This window comes from Oncorhynchus kisutch, linkage group LG29, assembly GCF_002021735.2.
Source record: "Oncorhynchus kisutch isolate 150728-3 linkage group LG29, Okis_V2, whole genome shotgun sequence".
Taxonomy (NCBI): domain Eukaryota; kingdom Metazoa; phylum Chordata; class Actinopteri; order Salmoniformes; family Salmonidae; genus Oncorhynchus; species Oncorhynchus kisutch.
In genome coordinates this window covers 28584426-28608660 of record NC_034202.2, presented here as the reverse complement: position 1 = coordinate 28608660, position 24235 = coordinate 28584426, and the positions used below count along the sequence as shown (strand labels likewise).

Genomic DNA, 24235 nt, shown 5'->3' with positions numbered 1-24235 from the left:
TGAGTGTTACAACCATAGTGATCCTTGTATTCGAATTCCTAATGTTATGCTTTCAACCATTACTTATTGTTGTTGCATTTGCCTGGTAAATGATGTCAATACTTTTCTCTAAAGTATCAAATTAAACAGACATTTACATTTCAATAAATAGGCTGTGTATGTCTGTAAAATATGTTAATAATTGCAACCTAATTTGGTTGCAATTGGTGGTGACCACTCGGAAGTTTAAAAATAATTGATGCAGATGAATTGTCTAGCCCTCCATCACAAAGTACAGGATACAGATAGATTGTAATTGTTTTTTAGAGGCGAATTTCCCATTAAAAATACTGTATTCAGGGAATGCATTGTAATTGTGTTTAAGAGGCGAATTTCCCTTTGAAAATACTGTTTCAATTGAATTTCCGCAACGTGGTGACGGGCGCAGGCGTATTTAACCTTGGTTCAGGTTTGTTTCTCTCCCAAGTGTGAATGAAAAATATACGGAAGACAGCAGAGGAGTGCCAGGAACTTCTGAACTACAGCTTCACAGAGACTGGAGAGTCCCAGACAGACATCATGGCGTATCCACAGATCTAGGACTATTACATTCTCTACACTTTTGAAGTTTCAATGGCATTTGGAAATTCAGGGACCGATTGGATTTACAGTAGGCTATTTAGAATAATCTCTGTCACATTTTAAGGACGACATGGGATCGGGAGATGGAGGTAAATTATGTCATGTCATTTATTTGAAAGTGTAAAACAACAGTTGCGAATATTTGTATGATTAGTGAAATCACGAGACCTGGCACTCATTAACTGAAGGTATGCAAGAAGACCGCAGATCAAGGAAGTGCCGCGCACAGAGTGGTACAGACCGAGCAGCACGCAAGGTATGTTGGAAGTCCATACCATGTCCACAAATAGGATGCTGTAATGTTATTATTTATACAAATAAAATAAAATACATTTTTTCAATTTACTGAATGAAGTACCCTTTGATATCATGGTCAGTTATTACAATATATATATATATATATATATATATATATATATATATATCGTTACATGAAATTGCTGTACTATACACACATTAGTTGGTCGAGCTGGTTCCACAGCATAAGAGCTGTATAACGCCATTAATTAACTCATTTTAAACTACTCGTTTGGCACTACACCTTCATGTTATTCTAGTGATACTGTATATTCAGGTCCTGGCAGGTCCTTCATTACACCTTCATGTTATTCTAGTGATACTGTATATTCAGATCCTGGCAGGTCATTACACCTTCATGTTATTCTAGTGATACTGTATATTCAGATCCTGGCAGGTCATTACACCTTCATGTTATTCTAGTGATACTGTATATTCAGATCCTGGCAGGTCATTACACCTTCATGTTATTCTAGTGATACTGTATTTTCAGATCCTGGCAGGTCATTCATTACACCTTCATGTTATTCTAGTGATACTGTATATTCAGATCCTGGCAGGTCATTACACCTTCATGTTATTCTAGTGATACTGTATATTCAGATCCTGGCAGGTCATTACACCTTCATGTTATTCTAGTGATACTGTATTTTCAGATCCTGGCAGGTCATTCATTACACCTTCATGTTATTCTAGTGATACTGTATATTCAGATCCTGGCAGGTCAGTTGTTTTTTTGTCAGTTATACAATTGTCTCATTGGATCAGTCTTATGAGGTTCAATAGCAGGCTTCAGAATAGGCTATTCATTCTGGACATGTTTTATTGCATTAAACATATGAATACTCATTTAAGCTACTGGTTTAAATTTTAGATCTGTACCTCTCAATTGTTTGCTGGGTTAGATTAGCATTTTCACACACTTCTCTGTAGGTTTGGAGAGTGTTTTCACCAAGTCTCACCAAGTCTAAACTTGCCAGGCTTCTATGGAGACTTGGGCAGCCAGCCCTACATCCACCTCTTCTCTAGAATGGTGTTTTAGGCTCAGGGGCATATATACAGCAGCAGCCAATCCCTGGAAGGAAGTTGGAGGTGATAACAGCCTGTGCACATAACTACCTCTGTCAAAATATAGCCACACCTTCTCCTATTCAAAGGGTTTAAAAAGCTAAGACAAAATTATACTTCAGTCCCAGCAAGTTCACTGTTGGGGGTCAGATCCTTAGGATATGTGCACACACTAGAGCCACACACACTAAACACCCTCACCCTGGTGAGTCGTACTCAGTTGATGACATACACCCTCCAGATTACTCTCAGAGGAAGGAATACGGTTTGGGAGTTTCCCAAAAGGACAGAGAAGTAGTGGTCAGCACGGAACATAGAACATATGACATGATGAATGCTGGTGTTACCAGAACGGAACAGGAAGGGTACTGATTATGAAGCATTAGTCTGCGGAAGAGCAGAACCTCAAAGAATGTGTATTCTCTTGCTGGTGTTTTACCTTCAATGGGAAGCATCATTGTGGCAACATAAAGCATAACCACATGGTGTACAGATACCATATAGTACCCGTGCTATATACTGTATGTCTCTGTTCCCCAGATGCAGGAGGACCCGGTGTATGATTTCCCTGAGCCGGTAGGGAAGCCGATAGGAGAGAGGCGGGCTTGTCTTCAGCGTAGCTCCCTGAAGAGCATCAGTGTGCTGGACCGTCTGCTTCTCACACACCCCGTCTGGCTGCAGCTGTCCATCAACTCTGCTACCGCTCTGCACATCCTACAGAGGGAGCCGCCTGGGGTGAGACCAGTGGAGGCTGCTGAGGGGAGGATGGCTCATAGTAATGGCTAGAATGGAGCAAATGGAATGGCATAATTTTGTTTGATGTATTTGATACCATTCCACTTATTCCACTCCAGCCATTACCACGAGCCTGTCCTCCCCAATTAAGGTGCCACCAACCTCCTGTGGGTGAGACACAAAACTGCACACAAACCACAACCTAAGTTTGCATATATCTGTCTCTCTGCAGACCTTTCTAGTGCGCAGGTCCAACACCTCGCAGAAGAAAGTGCTGTGTGTCAGGCTTGCAGATGACTGCCTCCCCTCCTTTTTCAAACAATTTGTCATCCAGGAATTGGACTCCAGTGAGTGTTGAAAGGGAAAGCCAGAGATGTTCCATCTACAGCCCGTTGCAGTGAACGATGAGGGTCTTACTAATGATCTTATCCTTGCATCTCCATTTCCCTTCCATTCACAGCTTTCTCCTTGGAGAGAGCTGCTATCAGTTTCCCTGACCTCTGCCGGCTCATCGCCTTCTACTGTGTTAGCCGGTATGTTCTACATCACAGTAGAATAGGTTCAGGACCTTTAGACCAATCAGACCTGTCTATAAAACCTACTGTATGTGCTGTATATTTCAGGGATGTGTTGCCCTTCCCCCTGGAGCTCCCTGAGGCCATAGTCAAGGCTTCATCCCACAAACAGCTGGAGTCCATCTCCCACATGGGAGTGGGTAGGTACCACAGAGTGGCTCAGAGGTCTGATGATCCACCAAGGTCTTGGCGATTGTTGAAATGCTAGCTGCCATTGTGTGCTGTACACAACTTCTCAACAACTCATCTCTAGGTTTCTTCCTTGGTTTCTGCCTTCTATTGAGTTTTTCATAGCCACTGTGCTTCTGCCTCTGCGTTCCTTGCTCTTTGGAGTTTTAGGTTGGGTATCTATCTGTGACAACTGCTGATGGAAAAGGGACATTTGATTGATTGATCAAGGATAGCCTTGAAGAATAATGCTGACATAGTTTTGCTTCTTTTTCATTCAGAGTTCTGGAGCTCCCCGCTGAACTTCAGAGGTCCACGCAATGGGCCCCCACCAGTGGAGGAGGCACCGCTGCCCCCTAGCCCCACCCCTGAGGATTGTGCCACACCCGAGGAGAGCCCCACCCTGTTTCAAGAGTTCTGCTCCATCCAAACACGCAGCCCCCGGGAGCTGAACTGTGGGGCAGCAGGCCAAGGGGCTCTCTGTTTCATCAACCCACTCTTCCTACAGTTCCAGACTGCACTGCACAGACGCCGCCACCAGTTCAAACGCAGCCTCAAGGTGCGTGTCTCCACTGAGAACTCTAGCCCCTTCTCCCCACCATTTGCTCCTCCCCCTCCCCCACCTCTGCTGGCCAAGAAAAAGAGCAAGAAGGTCCATCAGGCCAGTAGAGCAGTGGAGGCCAGAGTGGAGGGTGAGGGAGGGACAGCACCTGTCCAGGAGGACTCAGACTACTTGCAGCCATGCTTGGTTCTTCCAGTTCTTCCGAAAAAGACCAGGGTCACACCCACACTGTCTCCCACCGCAGAAGAGGATGACTACCATGTGCCCATAGGTCTTCTGCATGGACTTGGCCAGGAGAAAGGAGGTGAGGGGGAGGAGGTGAGTGAGGAGGTGGATCTCTTGCTGGAGCAGAGATATGCTCCCTCCCTGAGTGAGCTGGACAGCAGCAGTTCCCTCAGCAGCTTGGAGGAGACAGAGGAGAACTCAGAGCGACCTCTCCTCACCAAGGGAACAAGTAACCCCTCACCCCCATGCACCTCTCCCGCTCATCAGCCCGTCTCAGGCTTGCGCAAGCTTAGTGCAGCTTTTGTGTCTTTCTTTGTGCCTGAAAAGCGCGTGGCGAGGCTGGTGGAGGACCTGTCCCGTGACAAGAGGACTGCGTTTGGTGTCCTGGTGCAGGACTTCCTCAGGCAGCAGCACGAGGTGATCAAGCCTCAGTGCCAGAGATCTGGCATAGAGCTACTGCAGGGCATCCGTCTCTTCCTCTCCCAGGCCAAGACCTTCCTGCTGGACTGTGGAGACCTACAGCCCCCCATTGAGACCATGGTGCATGATGATGAGAAAGGTACAGCAGACATTAGTCAAATGAACAGTCAAAATATGCTCAGTCACTTTAAATACAACCTGTACTAGCATGTTTCCCTAGTGATGATGACATGTGACATTTTATGAATGTGCTTGTTTGTGTGCAGACCTGGTGCTGGAGAAAGCCATGTTCCGCTGTGTGCTGAAACCTTTGAAAGGACAGATAGATGGGACACTGCAAACTTTGCATCAGCGAGACCGCTCCACCCAAAGCATGGCAGAGAGCCTGGCTAAGGCCAGGGGAAAGACCCCGTTGGAGTGTTTTGGAGTGCGGGTGGGAGTGCCGGATGCTGCCGATGTGGAGAAGGTGCTGCAGAAGTTAGCTCTCATGAGGCGGGCATACTCTCCTATTGACAAGGTTGTGCTGCTTCTGCAGGTCTGCAAGCTCATCTATAAAGCCATGAAGGACAATTCAGGTGAGGGCTTTTCTTTGAGTGAATGTGATAGAGAAATAAACATTACAGAACCAACAGCTGCTATCCCTACCATCGTTGGTCTTGTCATGTCTTGTGTCAACATGGTTGCTTTGTCTTCATGAGCAGGCCAGGAGTTCGGTGCAGATGACTTCCTGCCAGCCTTGTCCTATGTCCTCGTACAGTGTAACATGCCTGAGCTGTCTGTGGAGGTGGAGTACATGATGGAACTGCTGGAGTCATCATGGCTCAAAGGGGAGGGTAAAGGCTTTAAATGTGAAGTATTTATACTTTAAATGTGAAAATATTTGGAATAGTATGCGATGCCAAATAGCCATTTTGTAATGCTTGTACCAGGTGGGTACTACCTGACCAGTGTGTATGCCAGCCTGTGCCTGATCCAGAGCAAGCCTGAAGTAGTAACCTCCAGTGGGCTGACCCGCGAGGCCAGAGACTCTTTGAAAGACTGGAGCCGGCGCCGGAGCCTCCAGGCGTAAAGCCAGAAAAACTTACGACAGCAACTGGTACGGCTCAATTCATTGATTTATTAGCACCAATACTGTATAGCAGGGGTAGGAAACTATACTGAACAAAAATATAAACGCAACATGCAACAAATTCAAAGATTTTACTGAGTTACAGTTCATATAAAGAAATCAGTCAATTTAAATACATTTATTAGTCTCTAATCTATGGATTTCACATGACTGGGAATACAGATATGCATCTGTTGATCACAGATACCTTAAAAAAAAAGGTAGAGGCGTGGATCAGAAAACCAGTCAGTATCTGGTGCGATCACCATTTGCTTCATGCAGCGCAACGCATCACATCTCCTTTGCATAGAGTTGATCAGGCTGTTGATTGTGGCCTGTGGAATTTTGTCCCACTCCTCTTCAATGGCTGTGCAACGTTGCTGGATGTTGACAGGAACTGGAACACGCTGTCATACCGTAGCATAGCATCCCAAACATGCTCAATGGGTAATATGTCTGGTAAATATGCAGGCCATGGAAGAACTGGGACATTTTTCAGCTTGCAGGAACTGTGTACAAGGGGCCGTGCTGAAACATGAGGTGATGACAGCAGATGAATGGCATGACACTGGGCCTTAGGATCTCGTCACGGTATCTCTGTGCATTCAAATTTTCATCGATAAAATGCAATTATGTTCATTGTCCGTAGTTTATGCCTGCCCATACCATAACCCCACCACCACCATGGGGCATTCTGTCCACAACGTTGACATCAGAAAAACTGCTCGCCCACGCGATGCTATACACATGGTCTGCAGTTGTGAGGTTGGGTCTACGCACTGCAACATTTTCTAAAACAATGTTGGAGGCAGTTTATGGGACATTCCTGTAGTCAGCATTCCAATTGCACGCTCCCTCAAAACTTGAGTCATCCCTGGCAACAAAATCGCACATTTTAGAGTGGCCTTTTATTGTCCCAACCCAAGGTGCACCTGCGTAATGACCATTCTGTTTAATCAGCTTCTTGATATTCCACACCTGTCAGGTAGAGCATTATATTGGCAAAGGAGAAATGCTCACTAAAAGGGATGTAAACAAATTTGTGCACAAAATTTGAGAGAAATAAGCTTTTTGTGCGTATGGAACATTTCTGGGATCTTTTAATTCAGCTCATGAAACCAACACTTTACATGGTGCGTTAATATTTTTTCCAGTGTAGATTCAGCCACGGGATGATTTTAGTCAGCGGAACAGTTATAATTTGTATACTGCAAATTGACCACAACTAAGCCCAAAAAGAGATTCATTTTGGATATTTTCAAATATAAACTCATTTTTAGCTTAATTCCTTTAGACTTTACTGTCCTTTTTTTAAACCAAAAAAACTGAAATATCCCCTTTCCAGGCTAATTTCTGCCTGTTCCCGAACCCCACTGTAAAGAATCCCACATCTAGCAGTAATACTGAACAGAAATTAACACACACTCATCATAACAGCTGTGGAATAATATGCCACAGTAGAATATCTCTGTACCCCAAAGCAACCATAAGGAATACTTAATACTGTTCTCCTGGGTACATCCCTTTTCATTCTGTGTTGCAGAGGTGTGTCAGGGTTCTGTTTCAAGATGGAGAGAACAGCTGGATGAAAACCCTGCAGTGGAGGGCAGGAGTTAGTGGGGGGGCCCTGACCCAGCTCTGTGCTGCTAAATTTGGGGTGGACAACCCAGAACTGTACAAACTGTACTGGCGGGTTGAGGGGGAGATCAAAGACCTCCCAACACAGGCCCAGATCCAGGACCTACAGGGCCAAGGCAGCAGTGGGACACCCCTCATATACCAGCAAGCCAACCAGGATCGACTCAAGACTCGCAAACAGGAGATGGTGGACCTTATGGGATTACCTTGAGAGGTCCACTTTGGTATCCACACATTATTGACCGATGTTCTTAAACCACTCAACTGCTACAAATAATTGCTTTGTACTTTATTCAACTATTTAAATGAATTTTTTTCTGAATGGAGATTGCAGACCTGCCAACCCAGTCCAACTTTTCAGATTACCAGAAGCGCGCGGCCCATTGGAGATTCATCTCGCAAATCTAGTGCGACGGCATTTTAGAAACATTGCCTCTATAGCTAATACCGGACACTCATTCATTCTTCATCGCGCAGTCTTCTAAACTCACGACTCCATTTAATGCCAAGATGTTTATATTTATTTGTGGTTATACTTTTGTAATGCCTTTTGTGACGTAGATCATAATTAGTTAGTCTCAGGTTGCGTGAACCTCGTAATGTTACGTGGAAAATGGGATGCAGAATTAAATGTATATCACACTCGAACAAATGAGACCAGTTATTTTTCGTATTTGCATTTCTATTCACTAACAAATGCGAGTGAACTGCTGGCACGTTAGAGCCCACTGAATGTCCGCCAACGTTAGCTTGAAACAATTCGTGTTTACCTTTCCACAACACACGGAGTCGAAAAGGGATTTGTCCATGTTTAAGTAAAACTGACAGTCGGCAAACTCAGCATGTCAACAAACAGAAAGGGCAGACACGGGATAGCTACGTCGAATAATGATGTATTCATCTCCATGTCCGTTGACACAAACTCCGTATATGTCTGTGTTGCAGCTCGAGAATCGGGATGTTAGATTTACTCAGTGGATTTATGTTTTATTAAAATGTAACAAATCAGGCACTATTCATTTCTACGTACTTTCAATTCGGACCTCGTACATGGACAGAAAATGGCGTAGTTGGTATGCAAAATGCGTGCATGTTGGCAGGTCTGAAATTGCAAGGTAATGAGAAATAAATACAAAGGTCTGTGTAAATTATATTCCAATGTGTACCAGTTTAGTATGCAGCTGATTACACAAGTTATCTGAGATATTTTTCATAACAAAAAACAGATATCGGTCTTATTGTTTTAATCAAATGTATTTTTGTATAGGTTGTTTCTCAACAACCTAGCTAAGAGTGCGACTTACAGTACTGTGGACCCTTTGACAATGCTTTGCCTTTGACCATGTCACAGTGGTGGCTTCAAGTGCCCTGGACACAAGGGACAAAAAGCTTATCATATGATTAATATTATTTGGAAGGAGTTCTATAAAAATAACATTGTCAAGACAAAGAGCAATTGAAATGTGTCAACAAAAGCTTAATAAGACTGTGGTTGGGATTTGATTGACACAGTTGATGGTGAACCGTGTATAGTCCCCTTGAGTCACTTAGCTTTTTTTAATACGCTGGCCTTGTTTCAAACTGACTTCAAGCTCCTACCACTAGGTCCTTTCAACAACAGATTGTTTACACTGTTCCTATCCTTCCTGATATTGGAAGGGGGAAATAACTGTATAATGATAGGGACTTAACGTAGTTTGAAACTGTGCCTCAGGGTTGAATGTCTCCCAATTACAGCCATAACCACATGTGCATTCTACCCTTGACTGATTTAGGCATTTGACAGTGAAAGATCCTTTCTCATGACAAGTCCACACAGACCAGGGATGTTTCAGTCAGAAGCAGGCATGGGCAGGGCAGTAGCATGTCTGGGTCTTAGCAGTGCTTTGACTGTTTCTGCACTGTTCACTCAGCACCAGCAGGGGGCATCCCTCTTGTTCAGCTCTAGCAGGTGGGCCTCCACCTCCTCGGCGTCATCTGCAAACCGTTCTGTGAAGGAGCGGATCAGTCCGGCTGCACTACCCTCGTATTCCACCAGCTCCACACTTTCACCTGCATCACACAATACATCAAGTCTTAGAACAACAATGGCGTATGTGCCAGTAGAATGGTTTAGGCTGGGTGATTAAAAAAAGTCTTATTATCAAGAAAGTAGACCACTTAGTAGGAAGATATATGAAGGGCCATTTAAAATGTAGACGTGTGTCTTGGCATTAGGACAGGGGGAAAAAGACTGACCTTTGACCCTTGTGTTGGCCTGAACAAACATCTTGCGAGCCTCTTTGCGCAGGAGAACAGTCTCCCGCAGGCGCAGGAAGTTGTGAGAACCAGTGTCTGACACAGCTGAGTAGCCCTCATACAGAGCTCTGCCTCCCTCCACATCAGCTGTGGACTTGATGACCTGCAGGGACATGGATTATAATGGGTCAAATAGGAGACTTGATTAGATTTTTAAATTGAATATTAATGACTGGTAATTTACCCCTGTAATCCCAGCCATGACCAAGACATTTTCTAGGCTTCTACGACTGTACCTGTAGTTTGCATAGGAACCTCTCGATGGCAGCTTTGCCCACAGTGTGGACCTTGCTGCGGTCCAGCGTTATGAGGGCATCTGGGCGCCCATCCTTTCCTGTGCTCTCCTTCAGGTTCACCAGCCCCTCGCCAGCCTCCAGGAGCACCCGTAGGATCACAAAGCGAGCCTGCATGTGGGCCTGAGACAGAGACAACAGGAGGTTCAGTCAAACAGATACAAGGGGTCACATATAGCCTCATACTACCAGACTGATTAACACTGCAGTGAACCATTCATGTAAACACGCGAGATCATGCTGGCTCACGGGACTAGCGCTCAGTCAGTGGGAAAGCAATTCAAAAGAGCTTTAGAGTAAGAAAGACAGCATGATAGGCTGTACTATACAAAGGACTGAACTCTGCTGACCTGTCTCCAGCTCTTGCTCTCGGGGGTAAAGAACTCCAGGCCCAGTAGGCCAGCTCGCACCATGTTGAGCCAGTTGATGTACACCACCTCCTTTGCATCCTCGTCCTCATGGCCAAAGATACTGCAAACCCACAGGGACATCATCCACGTTAGAGCATCCTGACCCATATAAGATCACTGTTTATATATTCATGTAGCTTCAGTGAGTAACAGAGTATGTGTGTGTGCACTTGCGTAAAAATACCTGAGCACGTGTTTGTTGAGGCAGAGGTAAAGCCCCACACACTCGGCCCTGCACTCTTCATAGGAGCAAGAAATAGTGGAAAATTTGCTGTCCCATGTTTCATTGCCTTTGTACCAGGTGGTGATCTGAAGCACATAAACCATACTTTAGACAATACTTAAACCAGAAATTTCAAGACTTAAATCAAGATCATAGATACACTATATATATAAAAGTATGTGGACACCCCTTCAAATGAGTGGATTCGGCTATTTGCTGACAGGTGTATAAAATCGAACACACAGCCATGCAATCTCCATAGACAAACATTTGTAGTAGAATTGCCTTACGGAAGAACTCGGTGACTTTCAACGTGGCACCGTGATAGGATGCCACCCCTCCAACAAGTACGTTTGTTACATTTCTACCCTGCTAGAGCTGCCCGGTCAACCGTAAGTGCTGTTATTGTGAAGTGGAAACGTCTACGAGCAACAACGGCTCAGCCACGAAGTGGTAGGCGACACAAGCTCACATAATGGAACCGCCGAGTGCTGAAGGGCATAAAAGGGTCTGTCCTCAGTTGCAACACTCAGTACCGAGTTCCAAACCGCCCCTGGAAGAAGCATGGGGAGCTTCATGAAATGGGTTTCCATGGCCAAGCAGCTGCACACAAGCCTAAGATCACTATGCGCAATGCCAAGCGTTGGGTGGAATTGTGTAAAGCTCGCCACCATTGGACTCTGGAGCAGTGGAAACGCATTCTCTGGAGTGATGAACCATGCTTCACCATCTGGCTGTCTGATGGATGAATCTGGGTTTGGCGGAGGCCAGGAGAATGCTACCTGCCCGAATGCATAGTGCCAACTGTAAAGTTTAGTGGAGGAGGGATAATGGTCTGGGGCTGTTTTTTATGCTTTTGGCTAGGCCCCTTAGTTCCAGTGAAGGTAAATCAATGCTACAGCATTCAATTATATTCTAGACGATTCTGTGCTTCCAACTTTGTGGCAACAGTTGAGGGAAGGCCCTTTCCTGTTTCAGCAAGACAATGCCCCTGTGCACAAAGGGAGGTGCATACAGAAATGGTTAGTCGCGATCGATGTGGAAGAACTTGACTGGCCTGCACAGAGCCCTGACCTCAACCCCATCGAACACCTTCGGGATGAATTGGAACGCTGAATGCGAGCCAGGCCTAATCGCCCAACATCAGTGCCGACCTCACTAATGCTCTTGTGGCTGAATGGGAGCAAGTCCCCGTAGCGATGTTCCAACATCTAGTGGAAACCTTCCCAGAAGAGTGGAGGCTGTTATAGTAGCAAAGGGGGGGGGGGGGGGGGACTAGTCATGGCTCTGCCCATGATACTGGAATGAGATGTTTGACGAGCAGGTGTCCACATTTTTCTGGTCATGTGCTTTACCCCGACAATAAATGATGCTGTCTCAGAATCAGTCCAAAGCAAAGAATTAAGAAAACTTACGATACCAAATGACTGATGTATAGACTCACCTGTTCTCCAGTCTCAGGATTTCTAACATTATCCTGCTCGAAGTTGAAATTCCCCTTCTCATCCTGTACATGTGACAGCACATAATGATACACTTAATCCTTCACAATGGCTGTAACTGAAAACCATACATTTAGATATTAAAGGAGCAATGTGCAGTTCAATCAATAGCAAAGCGGCCACCTGGCCACTGTTATGGTAAACAGCTTGGGGGGGGGGGGTGAGCTGGAGAAATGTAAGCACTCAAATGCATAGACTAGGCTATGGATGCAAAGACTGACCATGCATGACATGAGCATGGATGGAGAGGACTCGCTCTCGCTCACCTGGACAAAGAGCTTCCCACTGCCATGGCCCAGCAGCTCATGGAGGCCAACCTGCACCTCGAAGGAGGGCCCCTTCCACTTAATGTACATATCCTGAAAGACAGAGAGCGACCATTGAAGGAACTGAAAAAGATCCGACTGAGACATAAATTGTATCTTTGATAGGGCCCTGTGTTTTGTGCAATAATGCCACATGCCCTGGATTTTTAACATTTATTTAATGCTTTTCCATAAATGTATCTACATAAATGTATCTAGCTTTTTTTCATGTCAGATCCAGAACCATTCCAAGACAATTGCTTTCAGTTTTGGTCATAGTGAGCTTGTCGTTTACCTCGCCTTCCTCATCCAGGAAGGTGAGCTTGTCATTACCTTGTCTTCCTCATCCAGGAATGTGAGCTTGTCCTTCTGGGTAGCGTAGGCCACAGCAAGCACATTGCCCAAGGAGACATTCTTAAAGCCCTCCGACTGTCTGATGTCATCATCTGGACACAGATCAGACACACAGAGTTAACGTTTAGCTGAAGTCGTGCTACCTGTCCCAGACCTGCCATTTTCAACTCTCTAGAGACAGCAGGAGCGGTAGAGATACTCTTAATGATTGGCTATGAAAAGCCAACTGACATTTACTCCTGAGGTGCTGACTTGCTGCACCCTCGACAACTACTGTGATTATTATTATTTGACCATGATGGTCATTTATGAATATTTGAACATCTTGGCCATGTTTTGTTATAATCTCCACCCAGCACAGCAAGAAGAGGACTGGCCACCCCTCGTAGCCTGGTTCCTCTCTAGGTTTCTTCCTAGGTTTTGGCCTTTCTAGGGAGTTTTTCCTAGTCACCGTGCTTCTACACCTGCATTGCTTGCTGTTTGGGGTTTTAGGCTGGGTTTCTGTACAGCACTTTGAGATATCAGCTGATGTAAGAAGGGGTATATAAAATACATTTGATTTGATGATTAAGAGATCCTTCCAAGACCATAAGAAACTGTGGATCAGTCATGTCAATATTAAAGAGATAAAGAGTCCGTTGGAAGTGGCACTCACAGTTGGGAATGTTAATGCCAGCTGGAATGCCACTGCCAGCGAATGTCAGTACGTCCAGGGAGGTGAAGTCTGGCAGGAGGAAACGGTCCTTCTCAAAGTCTTTTGGCCATGGCAGCTCTGGCAGCAGCACCTCGGCTGAGCTCACCAGCTTAGCAAAGCGTTCACTCATGGCCTTGTTCACCACAGCCACAAAGCCTGAGGGAAGCAAAGACAAACCCCAATAAGATCACCAAGGAGTCTTCCAAAACATGTTGTGATAAAAGGGGTAATATTGATAACACATGCTTTGCCTCTTCATTTGTACCTTCAAACTCTCCCCTGGAACCAAAGGGATCCCTGTAGCTCTCGATAAAGCCAATATAACTAGGAGAGAAATGGGAAAAAGAAGAACAGAAAATTAAAGAATTGCTACTTCTATTTCATCCTGAGTGGAAGGCCAAATGTGGAAGGCAGTGCTCTCTCACCTCTCAACGATGGGTCCCTTGTCTTTGATCCAGAAACGAGAGCCCTCCTTGTGCGCCTCTATGGACCCGAAGGTGAAACTCTGTGCATATTCCTCCAGCATTCGCTTCTGGTTCTCATTGGCAGCATGGTTCTGTCATCAAGGACAAGACGTTGACACGAGACCAAACACACATTTCTAAGATGCACTAGTAGTTTTTAAACACTTTTTAATTGATAAAGGGACAAAAAAAACAGTGCATTCAGAAAGTATTCAGACCCTTTGACTTTGTCTACATTTTTGTTACATTACAACCTTATTCTAAAATAGATCTTTTTTTTCTTGATTTTTTCCCCCCATCAATCTACACACAATACCCATAATAACAAAGCGAGAATAGGTTTTTAGAAACTTTTGCAAATGTATTAAAAATAAATACCTTATTTACCTAAGTATTCAGAATCCTTGTTATGAGACTCGAAATTTAACTCAGGTGCATCCTGTTTCCATTGATCATCCTTGAGATGTTTCTATAACTTGATTGGAGTCTACCTGTGGTAAATGTTATTGATTGGACATGATTTGGAAAGGCACACACCTGTCTATATAAAAAGGTCCCACAGTTAACAGTGCATGTCAGAGCAAAAACCAAGCCATGAGTTCGAAGGAATTGTCCGTAGAGACAGGACTGTGTCGAGGCACAGATCTGAAGAAGGGTAACAAAAGAATGTCTGCAGCATTGAAGGTAGAGGTCGACCGATTAATCGCAATGGCCGATTAATTATTTAACTAGGCAAGTCAGTTAAGAACACATTCTTATTTTCAATGACGGCCTAGGAACAACCTAGGCCGTCATTGAGCATTTGGGCAACCTTACAGTTAACTAGTCCAACGCTCTAACCACCTGCCTCACGAGGAGGAGCCTGCCTGTTACGCGAATGCAGTAAGCCAAGGTAAGCTGCTAGCTAGCATTAAACTTGTCTTATAAAAAAACAATCAATCAACGACTGTCGTTGCTCCAATGTGTACTTAACCATAAACATCAATGCCTTTCTTAAAAATCAATACACAAGTATATATTTTTAAACCTGCATATTTAGCTAAAAGAAATCCAGGCTAGCAGGCAATATTAACCAGGTGAAATTGTGTCACTTCTCTTGCGTTCATTGCATGCAGAGTCAGGGTATATGCAACAGTTTGGGCCGCCTGGCTCTTTGCAAACTAATTTGCTAGAATTTTACGTAATTATGACATAACATTGAAGGTTGTGCAATGTAACAGGAATATTTAGACTCATGGATGCCACCCGTTAGATAAAATACGGACCGGAATAAATATTTTGTTTTCGAGGTGATAGTTTCCGGATTTGACCTAAGGCTCGTATTTCTGTGTGTTTATTATAGTGAAGTCTATGATTTTATATTTGATTGAGGGGTGGTAGGCAGCAGCTGGCTCGTAATAGTTAAAGGTATATGGTTTAGAGATAGTCGACGCGTTATAATTCCTGTAATAACTTGCGGCTGAACTTGAAAGGGGTTCCTTCGTTATTTTACCGTTCATGTCTTCCATAGAGAATGTCTCGATCTACTTCAAATAAGGTCTGTTTTGTTCAGGCTTAAACCACCTCAGCGTTTTGATACCCATGTAAATCTCACTAGGATAAGGTAACATTTGTCAACATATTTTTATAAATCCACTCTACAATTTTTTTTATCTTCGCTTATATTTAGCCAATATTGATCAGAGTTACCTTGTCCTATGGATATCTACACAGTTATAAAATTGGCAAGGTGGTGTAAGCCTACACGAAACACAGACCTAATATTAAGTGAATCTAAAAATATCCTATGGAATAAATGAATGAAGGAACCGCTTTTCAGATTTCGCTAGAAGGTGTCATGGGAATTATGACTCGCACTTTGGTAGTCAATTCTTACCATGTCCATTATTAAAATAGGATTTCCTGCATATAGAAATTACAGTTTTTGTTTTCAACATTCATCACAGGCAACTTAAACTCTATTTTTATTCAAACAGTTGAGAATATTTGTCTCCTAAGCAGACTCTTCAGTATCATTGTCACTTCAGAGCTGTGTGTGTGTTTACAGATGGCAGAGAAAAGCAGAGCACCAGTGTGGGACTATTACATGGAATTGGCACCAGGGAAAGCAAGGTGTCTTATTTGTGATAAAGATGTAAGCATGGGGTCAGCAACGGCTAAATCAAAACATACCACCAACCTGTGGAATCACCTTAAGAACACCCATCCAAAAGCCCATAATATGTATTATATTAAGTTCAAATAAAAGTGTTCATTGTTCATTCAGTATTGTTGCAATTGTCATTATTACAAAAATGTGTGTGTGTGTGTGTATGTATATATATATATACACTTTTTTTTTAAATTGGCCGATTAATCGGTATCAGCTTTTTTTTGTCCTCCAATAATCGGTATCGGCGTTGAAAAATCATAATCGGTCGACCTCTAATTGAAGGTACCCAAGAATAGCGGCCTCTATCATTCTTAAAAATTGAAGAAGTTTGGAACCACCTTCTCCTTGAGCTGGCCGCCCAGCCAAACTGAGCAACTGAGGGTGAAGGGCCTTGGTCAGGGAGGTGACCAAGAACCTGATGGTCACTTTGACAGAGCTATAGAGTTCATCTGTGGAGATGGGAGAACATTCCAGAAGGACAAGCATCTCTGCAACAAGCATCTCTAATCAGGCCTTTATGGTAGAGTGGCCAGACAGAAGCCGCTCCTCAGTAAAAGGCACATGATGCCTGCTTGGAGTTTGCCAAAAGGCACCTAAAGGACACTCAGACCATGAGAAACAAGAATCTCTGGTCTGATGAAACCGCGACGCTACACATCCAACCTGACAGAGCTTGAGAGGATCTGCAGAGAAGAATGGGAGAAACTCTCCAAATACAGGTGTGCCAAGCTTGTAGCGTCATACCCAAGAACACTTGAGGCTGTAATCGCTGCCAAAGGTGCTTCACAAAGTACTGAGTAAAGGGTCTGAATACTTGTATACATTTATTTTATTTGCAAGAATGTCGAAAAACCTGTTTTTGCTTTGTCATTATTGGGTAGTGTGTAGATTGAGGGGTGAAAAAACAATTTGATCCAATGTTGAATAAGGCTGTAACGTAACAAAATGTGGAAAAATTCAAGGGGTCTGGATAGTTTCCGAATGCACTGTACATTTGAATTAGAATATTGTCTTTGAACTCACCTTTGCTTTCTCCAGATTTTCACTCACTTTCTTCATAAGGTAAGCATAGTCTCCCCTGGACACCATGAAGACGCAGTCCTCAAAGTCATATCTGCCACACCTGCTTTCTCCCTCCCCATCCACTGCACAGTCTACAGCAAAGACAGATACAAGGGATGTAATAAAGAGAATGCATTACTGACATTGACAGAAAAATAACTAGTGTTTCCTCAATTAGCATAGCTTTTTAAAAAGGACATGGCACTCTCACCCTTCTGCACAGCTGACGCCAGGCGCACCTCATAGCTGGCCTTGCCTTCTTCTGATTTGTTCTTGAACAGTCGTGTGTTGTAGGCACTCAGGTTCTGTAAGGGAGACACTTATATAAATGTACATTTTAGTCATTTAGCAGACGCTCTCATCCAGAGTGACTTACAGGAGCAATTAGGGTGAAGTGCCTTGCTCAAGGGCACATCAACAGATTATTATTCACCAAGTTGGCTTGGCGATTCGAACCAGCTACCTTTCTGTTACGCCCAACGTTCTTAACCGCTAGGTTACCTACCGCCTAAATCCTAAAATACTAATAACACAGACATAAGACAAACTTGAATACATACCTTTGAATCCAGGAATTTCTGGGCCAACTCTGCATCCTCCAAGCAACAGTTCCCTGAGAAGTATGTGGTGACTCCCTGAGAACAAGAAATAAAGTAACATCATTATCAACACCTAGGCTACAGTATACAGGATTTATTCAAACAACTAAGGCTGCCAATAAGAGAACCCATCACCACATAAGGCATGAGTGAGATAAGAGCTTGGCATCATGAAGTCTCTCACTTTGTCCCCCAAGCCCAGCTGTTTCTGTTGGTCCTCCAGGGAGAAGAGGAGGGTGGAGCAGCTGTCCCACAGGGCCTCCATCTCACTGGGGCTGTCCTGGAATGCCTGGCTCTGCCACACAAGGGCCTTCAGCTTCTCCTAAACCGCAATGAGTGGTTATTAAAGGCCACCGCCGTGATTATGTCAAGGCTTTTTTATAATACATTCAGTTATAAAAGCGAGGATGATCTACCTTGGGGAGGTTGGGAATGAACTTGGTGTCTCCAAATGACTTGTAGTTTCCCATGTTGGCATAGAGACCAGCAGCATAAACAAGAAAGGCCTGTAAATACGGAAGAAAAATAGCTATTATTGTCTAGTCAGGCGGAGTTACAGAAGACATGTTTATTACAACAGGCTGAGTGGCTGGGAGTATGAGCAGGTGGAGTGGATGTGTGACATATTCAACACACTGTGTAGTTTGTACTCTAAAGCCTATATTCTAATGGAACTCTAAGCCTCTACCATCACTGTGTGTGTGTGTATACACAAATTCTGTGTGTATACACAATGGTGAAAACATTGTTTGACTCAGTTTTTCTCTCAAGGCTCTGTAGGCAGGTGCATTACTTGACCTGGTACTCTTCGGGACTAAGTCCAGCTGCAGTGGCCATGCTCTCCAGCTGTGCTGCTGGCTGCTTGCGGAACAACCTCTGTAAGAGAACGAAGATGGAGGCAGACTCAGGCGAGGTCTGCAGCAGCACAGCCAGTCCTCCGTACCAGGCAGACCGGGAGAGGTAGTGCGCATAGAGCTTTTCTCTAGGAGACAGCAGGCGAAAGGCTTCAGTACAGTCCAGCGCAGAGATCCCAATGTCATTGGGGAGGAAGTACTGAGAGTCCACCATGGTGAACAACAATCTGGACGCTTGCAGCTGCCTCTTTAACACAACACTCACTGTTGAGAATCTGTAGATGTAAACGAAATGCATATTATTAGCTGCAAGAAATGTTTCTACATGTATGGTTACATTTCCACACTAACATTATGTCTCAAGTCATCAGGTGAGAAGTTCTGAGAATCCTTCCTAGCTGTAACTTTAACTAAATACATTGCATGATAAAGCAATCAATACTAGCTAGACAGCTACATCACGTTTAACAACGAAGGAGTAGATTGGCTGACATTGCCATTCCATGGCTGCTGTGGCTTCTGCTACTTAGCAGGAGGACGAAAATGACAGTTTTACGGAAAGACTAGCAGTCTTTAAATCTTCTCGGTGTAACAGTTGGGAAAAATGGGACAATTAGGAGTACAATGCATTTCTCATCCCTGGACTGAGGTACATTTTCCAAACCATATCTCGCACCGGCTCCGCGGTAACTCAGGCCATGTCTACACTTGACAGATCATGCAGCTTTTGATTCTAATCATGTGAGTTGTGATCATGAAATTCTGAACACGTCATGCGTCAGCTACATTTAAATGTGCACCATGTCCACATTGTGTCCTGATTCCTTTTTCCAATGCCTGTATGCATTCTGCAAATGGTGGAACATGCTAAATCTGATAACACAACTTAATGGCAACTACTTTATCCAGCTAACAGGTTAGCATAACACTATAACAATATACATTTTTGATATAATTTATTTTATGAAGCCAGCAAACACGTTCCTCACACACTAGGAACGTATTTCATCCAACATTTAATGAAAAAAGGTGCCTCTTGCTCCCAAAACCACGTTTTATGGAGACTTGTGTGCAGAGCACTGCTGACGTCGCCCACTGTATGTGCTTTCGATAGCCTGATTGCGTCCAGACTGAGAGGAAAGCTGGACACAAGATCTGAACAATAAAAAATAAAAAAATGTATATTTCTTTTTACATTTAACTAGGCAAGTCAGTTAAGAACTAATTCTTGCCTTGTTCAGGGGCAGAACGATAGATTTATACCTTGTCAGCTCGGGGATTCGATCCAGCAACATTTCGGTTACTGGCCCAACGCTCTAACCACTAGGCTACCTGCCACTCTGATCCAACCACAATGCGACTACACCCGATCTTCGATTCTAATTGTGGAAGTCACATGCAAGTGTCAAGTGTAGACACACCCATAAAACTAAAATATGTAACTTTTTGGGTGACCTGACCAAATTCACATAGAAATGTGAGTTATAAATCTGTCATTCTCATTGAAAGCAAGTCTAGAAAGTGGTAGATCTGTTCTATGGGGGCTATTTCTATGCTTCCTGTTTTTAAGTTTAGCTTTTACTTTCAGTTTTGTACACAAGCTTCACACAGGTGAAAATACAATCTTTTTGGTTATGGAAAATATATTTCACAGCGGTTTGGATCGGGGATGGGTAACTTTGATGGAGGTGGGAGCCACAAAAAAATGGAACCCCCACCTTCCGAGAAAAACATTTTGAAAGCTCCCCTCGTGACAGCGAAGATTAAAACATTTTTTTAAAGTTAATTTCCTGCAAATGTACACATTTTGCAATGGGGCGGAGAGAAGATTTAGAAATTTTCGAACGAATTTCATGCAATTCTACTCATTTTGCCACGGAGTAGAGAAAAATGTGCAGTTTTTCAGCTAATTTCCGGCAATTCTACACATTTTGCAAAAGGGTTGACGAAAATGTTCGCCGTTTTAAATATAACGGATTTTCAATGGGCCCCACCCAGGTCTATAATTCAACCATGTTTACTACAAGTTTAGATAGCTGGCCCCTAGACTAACTTAGCAATCAAATATTTTTTTGCTGACAATGGTATTGAGTAACTGCTGATGAACAACCAAATTTCTAAATTGCACCCTGTGTATTCTATTATTTTAACTCTCAAAAATTGAGACCCAGACTGAGTTCCCAAAAATAATAATAACATATATATATACACACACACTCAGTAAAAAAAGAAATGTCCCTTTTTCAGGACCCTGTCTTTCAAAGATAATTTGTAAAAATCCAAATAACTTCACAGATCTTCATTGTAAAGGGTTTAGATCCCATTTCCCATGCTTGTTCAATGAACCAAACAATTAATGAACATGCACCTGTGGAACGGTCATTAAGACACTAACAGTGTAAGCTGTAGGCAATTAAGGTCACAGTTATAAAAACTTAGGACACTAAAAGAGGCCTTTCTACTGACTCTGAAAAACACCAAAAGAAAGATGCCCAGGGTCCCTGCTCATCTGCATGAATGTGCCTTAGGCATGCTGCAAGGAGGCATGAGAATTGCAGATGTGGCCAGGGCAATAAATTGTGTCCGTACTGTGAGACGCCTAAGACCGCGCTACAGGGAGACAGGACGGACAGCTGATCGTCCTCACAGTGGCAGACCACGTGTAACAACACCTGCACAGAATCGGTACACCCGAACATCACATCTGCGGGACATGTACAGGATGGCAACAACAATTGCCCTAGTTACACCAGGAACGCACAATCCCTCCATCAGTGCTCAGACTGTCTGCAATAGGCTGAGAGAGGCTTGACTGAGGACTTGTAGGCCTGTTGTAAGGCAGGTCCTCACCAGACATCACCTGCAACAAACGTTGCCTATGGGTACAAACCCACCGTCGCTGGACCAGACAGGACTGGCAAAAAGTGCTCTTCACTGACGAGTTGTGGGGTTTTGTCTCACCAGGGGTGATGGTCGAATTCGCGTTTATTATCGAAGGAATGAGCGTTACACCGAGGCCTGTACTCTGGAGCGGGATCGATTTGGAGGTGGAGGGTCCGTCATGGTCTGGGGCGGTATGTCACAGCATCATCGGACTGAGCTTGTTGTCATTGCAGGCAATCTCAACGCTGTGCGTTACAGGGAAGACATCCTCCTCCCTCATGTGGTACCCTTCCCGCAGGCTCATCCTGACATGACCCTCCAGCATGACAATGCCACCAGGCATACTGCTCGTTCTACGCGTGATTTCCTGCCAGACTGGAATGTCAGTGTTCTGCCATGGCCAGCTCTTCGCTGGATCTCAATCCCATTGAGCACGTCTGGGACCTGTTGGGTCGGAGGGTGAGGTCTAGGGCCATTCCTCACAGAAATGTCCAGGAACTTGAAGGTGCCTTGGTGGAAGAGTGGTGTAACATCTCACAGCAAGAACTGGCAAATCTGGTACATTCCATGAGGAGATGCACTGCAGTACTTAATGGTGGCCACACCAGATACTGACTGTTACTTTTGATTTTGACCCCCCCTTTGTTCAGGGACATATTATTCAATTTATGTTAGTCACATGTCTGTGGCACTTGCTCAGTTTATGTCTCAGTTGTTGTATCTTGTCATGTTCATACAAATATTTAAACGTTAAGTTTGCTGAAAATAAACGCATTTGACAGTGAGAGGACGTTTCTTTTTCTTCCCGAGTTTATATACACTGAACAAAATGTTTCATGAGCTGAAATAAAATATCCCAGAAATGGTCAATACAAACAAAAAGCTTATTTCTCTCAAATGTTGTGCAGATCCCTGTTAGTGAGCATTTCTCCTTTGCCAAGATAATCCATCCACCTGGCATATCAAGAAGCTGATTAAACAGCATGATCATTACACAGGTGCACCTTGTGCTGGGGACAATAAAACACTAAAACAACACAATGCCACAGATTACTCAAGTTGAGGGAGCGTGCAATTGGCATGCTGACTGCAGGAATGTCCACCAGAGCTGTTGCTAGAGAATTTAATGTTCATTTCTCTACCATAAGCCACCTCCAACATAATTTTTTAGAATTTGGCAGTATTTCCAATTGGCCTCACAACCGCAGACCACATGTATGGCGTTGTGTGGGCCACAATCAACAGCCTGATCAACTCTATGCAAAGGAGATGTATCGCGCTGCATCAGGCAAATGGTGGTCCAGATACAGATACACCAGATACTAACTGGTTTTCTGATCCTTTAAAAACATTTTTTTTTCTGTGACCAACATATGCATATCTGTATTTCCAGTCATTTGAAATCCATAGATTAGGGCCTAATAAATGTATTTAAATTGAATTATTTCTTTATGAACTGTAACTCAGTAAAATCTTTGCAATTGTTGCATGTTACATTTATATTTTTTTGTTCAGTGTATAAATACTTTTTTATTTTGGCCTACAAAAGGTCAACAAGTCACAAAATGTAAGCATAATGTATGCACAAACTGTTTCGGATGGGGAGCATGCTGTGGCCTTCAACCTAAATATAAAGTCTCTCTGACCCTAGTGCAACTGTAATGAAGCGGGTCGGATCTGCTGGCTACTAGCCATCTAGCTAGGTTAGCCAGTGGGAGCGAATGGGTTGGTTCAATAAAACATTAAGGTACTAGCTAGCTAGGATAAACTCCAGATTTTGCAATATAGATTGCCGCGAAAAGAACATTCGTAACGCCGGTGTTCATTCGAAAACATACACTTTTTAACTTATATAACGTTATAGTAATAGTGGAACATGGTAGCAGTCGGTAGCTAGTTATCCAGTTACCGCTATGTATTGGGGTGTAATCATTACGCCGATTCTGTTGCAAAAGTTTCGTCTATTAACAAAACGTTTTGTGAATGCAAACGAGAGTTTAGGTCCCTCTCTGTTTCGTTCAATTTTCTCGGTTTGGTTCTTAAACGGTTTCCGTAATGAATACACCCCTGGCTAACAGCTAACCTTAGCTAGCTAGTCAGCCGGCTAGCTAACGTTGAGTGAGTAAATTCTCTGTCGCTTGCTACTGTACATTCACAATACGCAAGCCTTTAATCAGGTTACAAAGAAACATCCAGCAGTGATTATGATTGATTATGGTGTATTTTTGTTGCCGTTAAATCAAGTTTGTATTAGGCTACACTACCTGATTATTTGTGGACACGTCTGAACGTCAAATTGCAATCTCACTCTCAAATTCACTTCCTATGTTCGTTCAATGCCAAGCCCGCCTGTCTTCTTCTTCGGTGGGGGGTTTATCCAAAGTTATGGTGCATTTACCGCCACCTGCTGTACTGGAGTGTCGGACTAGGGACATTGGATCAACAATTTTTTATTTAACTAGGCAAATCAGTTAAGAACAAATTCTTATTTACAATGACATTCTACCCTGGGCCAATTGTGCACAGATCGGGACTCCCGATCATGGCCGGTTGTGATACAGCCCGGGATTGAACCCAGGTCAGTAGTGACACCTCTAGCAGTGTAATACAGTGTCTTAAACCACTGCCCACTCAGTCCCCCAAACCAAATCCTACCTGCCAGCCCAGTTGCTCTTAAAAAAGAAAAACAACAGTCTCCGCAGTCTCTATTTCCTGACATTAATCA

The 24235-nt window shown here is 43.7% G+C and overlaps 2 protein-coding genes and 1 long non-coding RNA gene across 3 annotated transcripts; 2 read left to right on the top strand and 1 right to left on the bottom strand.

The window, feature by feature from the left end:
• Positions 1–437: 437 nt before the first annotated feature.
• Positions 438–7713, top strand: LOC109873628 (ras and Rab interactor 2). The gene is made up of 11 exons (XM_020465264.2): positions 438–710; positions 810–877; positions 2527–2721; positions 2954–3068; positions 3182–3254; positions 3345–3436; positions 3746–4810; positions 4938–5246; positions 5373–5504; positions 5601–5767; positions 7323–7713. Exons 1-10 carry the CDS (start codon positions 692–694, stop codon positions 5738–5740), a joined length of 2208 nt encoding a protein of 735 aa, XP_020320853.1. The 5' UTR covers positions 438–691; the 3' UTR covers positions 5741–5767; positions 7323–7713.
• A 675-nt stretch (positions 7714–8388) lies between these two features.
• Positions 8389–23868, bottom strand: dpp3 (dipeptidyl-peptidase 3). Its single transcript, XM_020465265.2, has 18 exons — positions 23775–23868; positions 18572–18902; positions 18190–18279; positions 17958–18095; positions 17735–17809; positions 17386–17479; positions 17136–17266; positions 13922–14052; positions 13762–13820; positions 13458–13652; positions 12782–12894; positions 12410–12502; positions 12086–12148; positions 10603–10727; positions 10359–10479; positions 9952–10131; positions 9656–9818; positions 8389–9469 (listed from the first exon to the last, which is right to left on the bottom strand). Exons 2-18 carry the CDS (start codon positions 18839–18841, stop codon positions 9327–9329), a joined length of 2184 nt encoding a protein of 727 aa, XP_020320854.1. The 5' UTR covers positions 18842–18902; positions 23775–23868; the 3' UTR covers positions 8389–9326.
• Positions 14816–16122, top strand: LOC116358236 (uncharacterized). Its single transcript, XR_004206107.1, has 2 exons — positions 14816–14852; positions 16008–16122. It is a non-coding gene; the product is annotated as an uncharacterized LOC116358236 (long non-coding RNA).
• Positions 23869–24235: the final 367 nt, after the last annotated feature.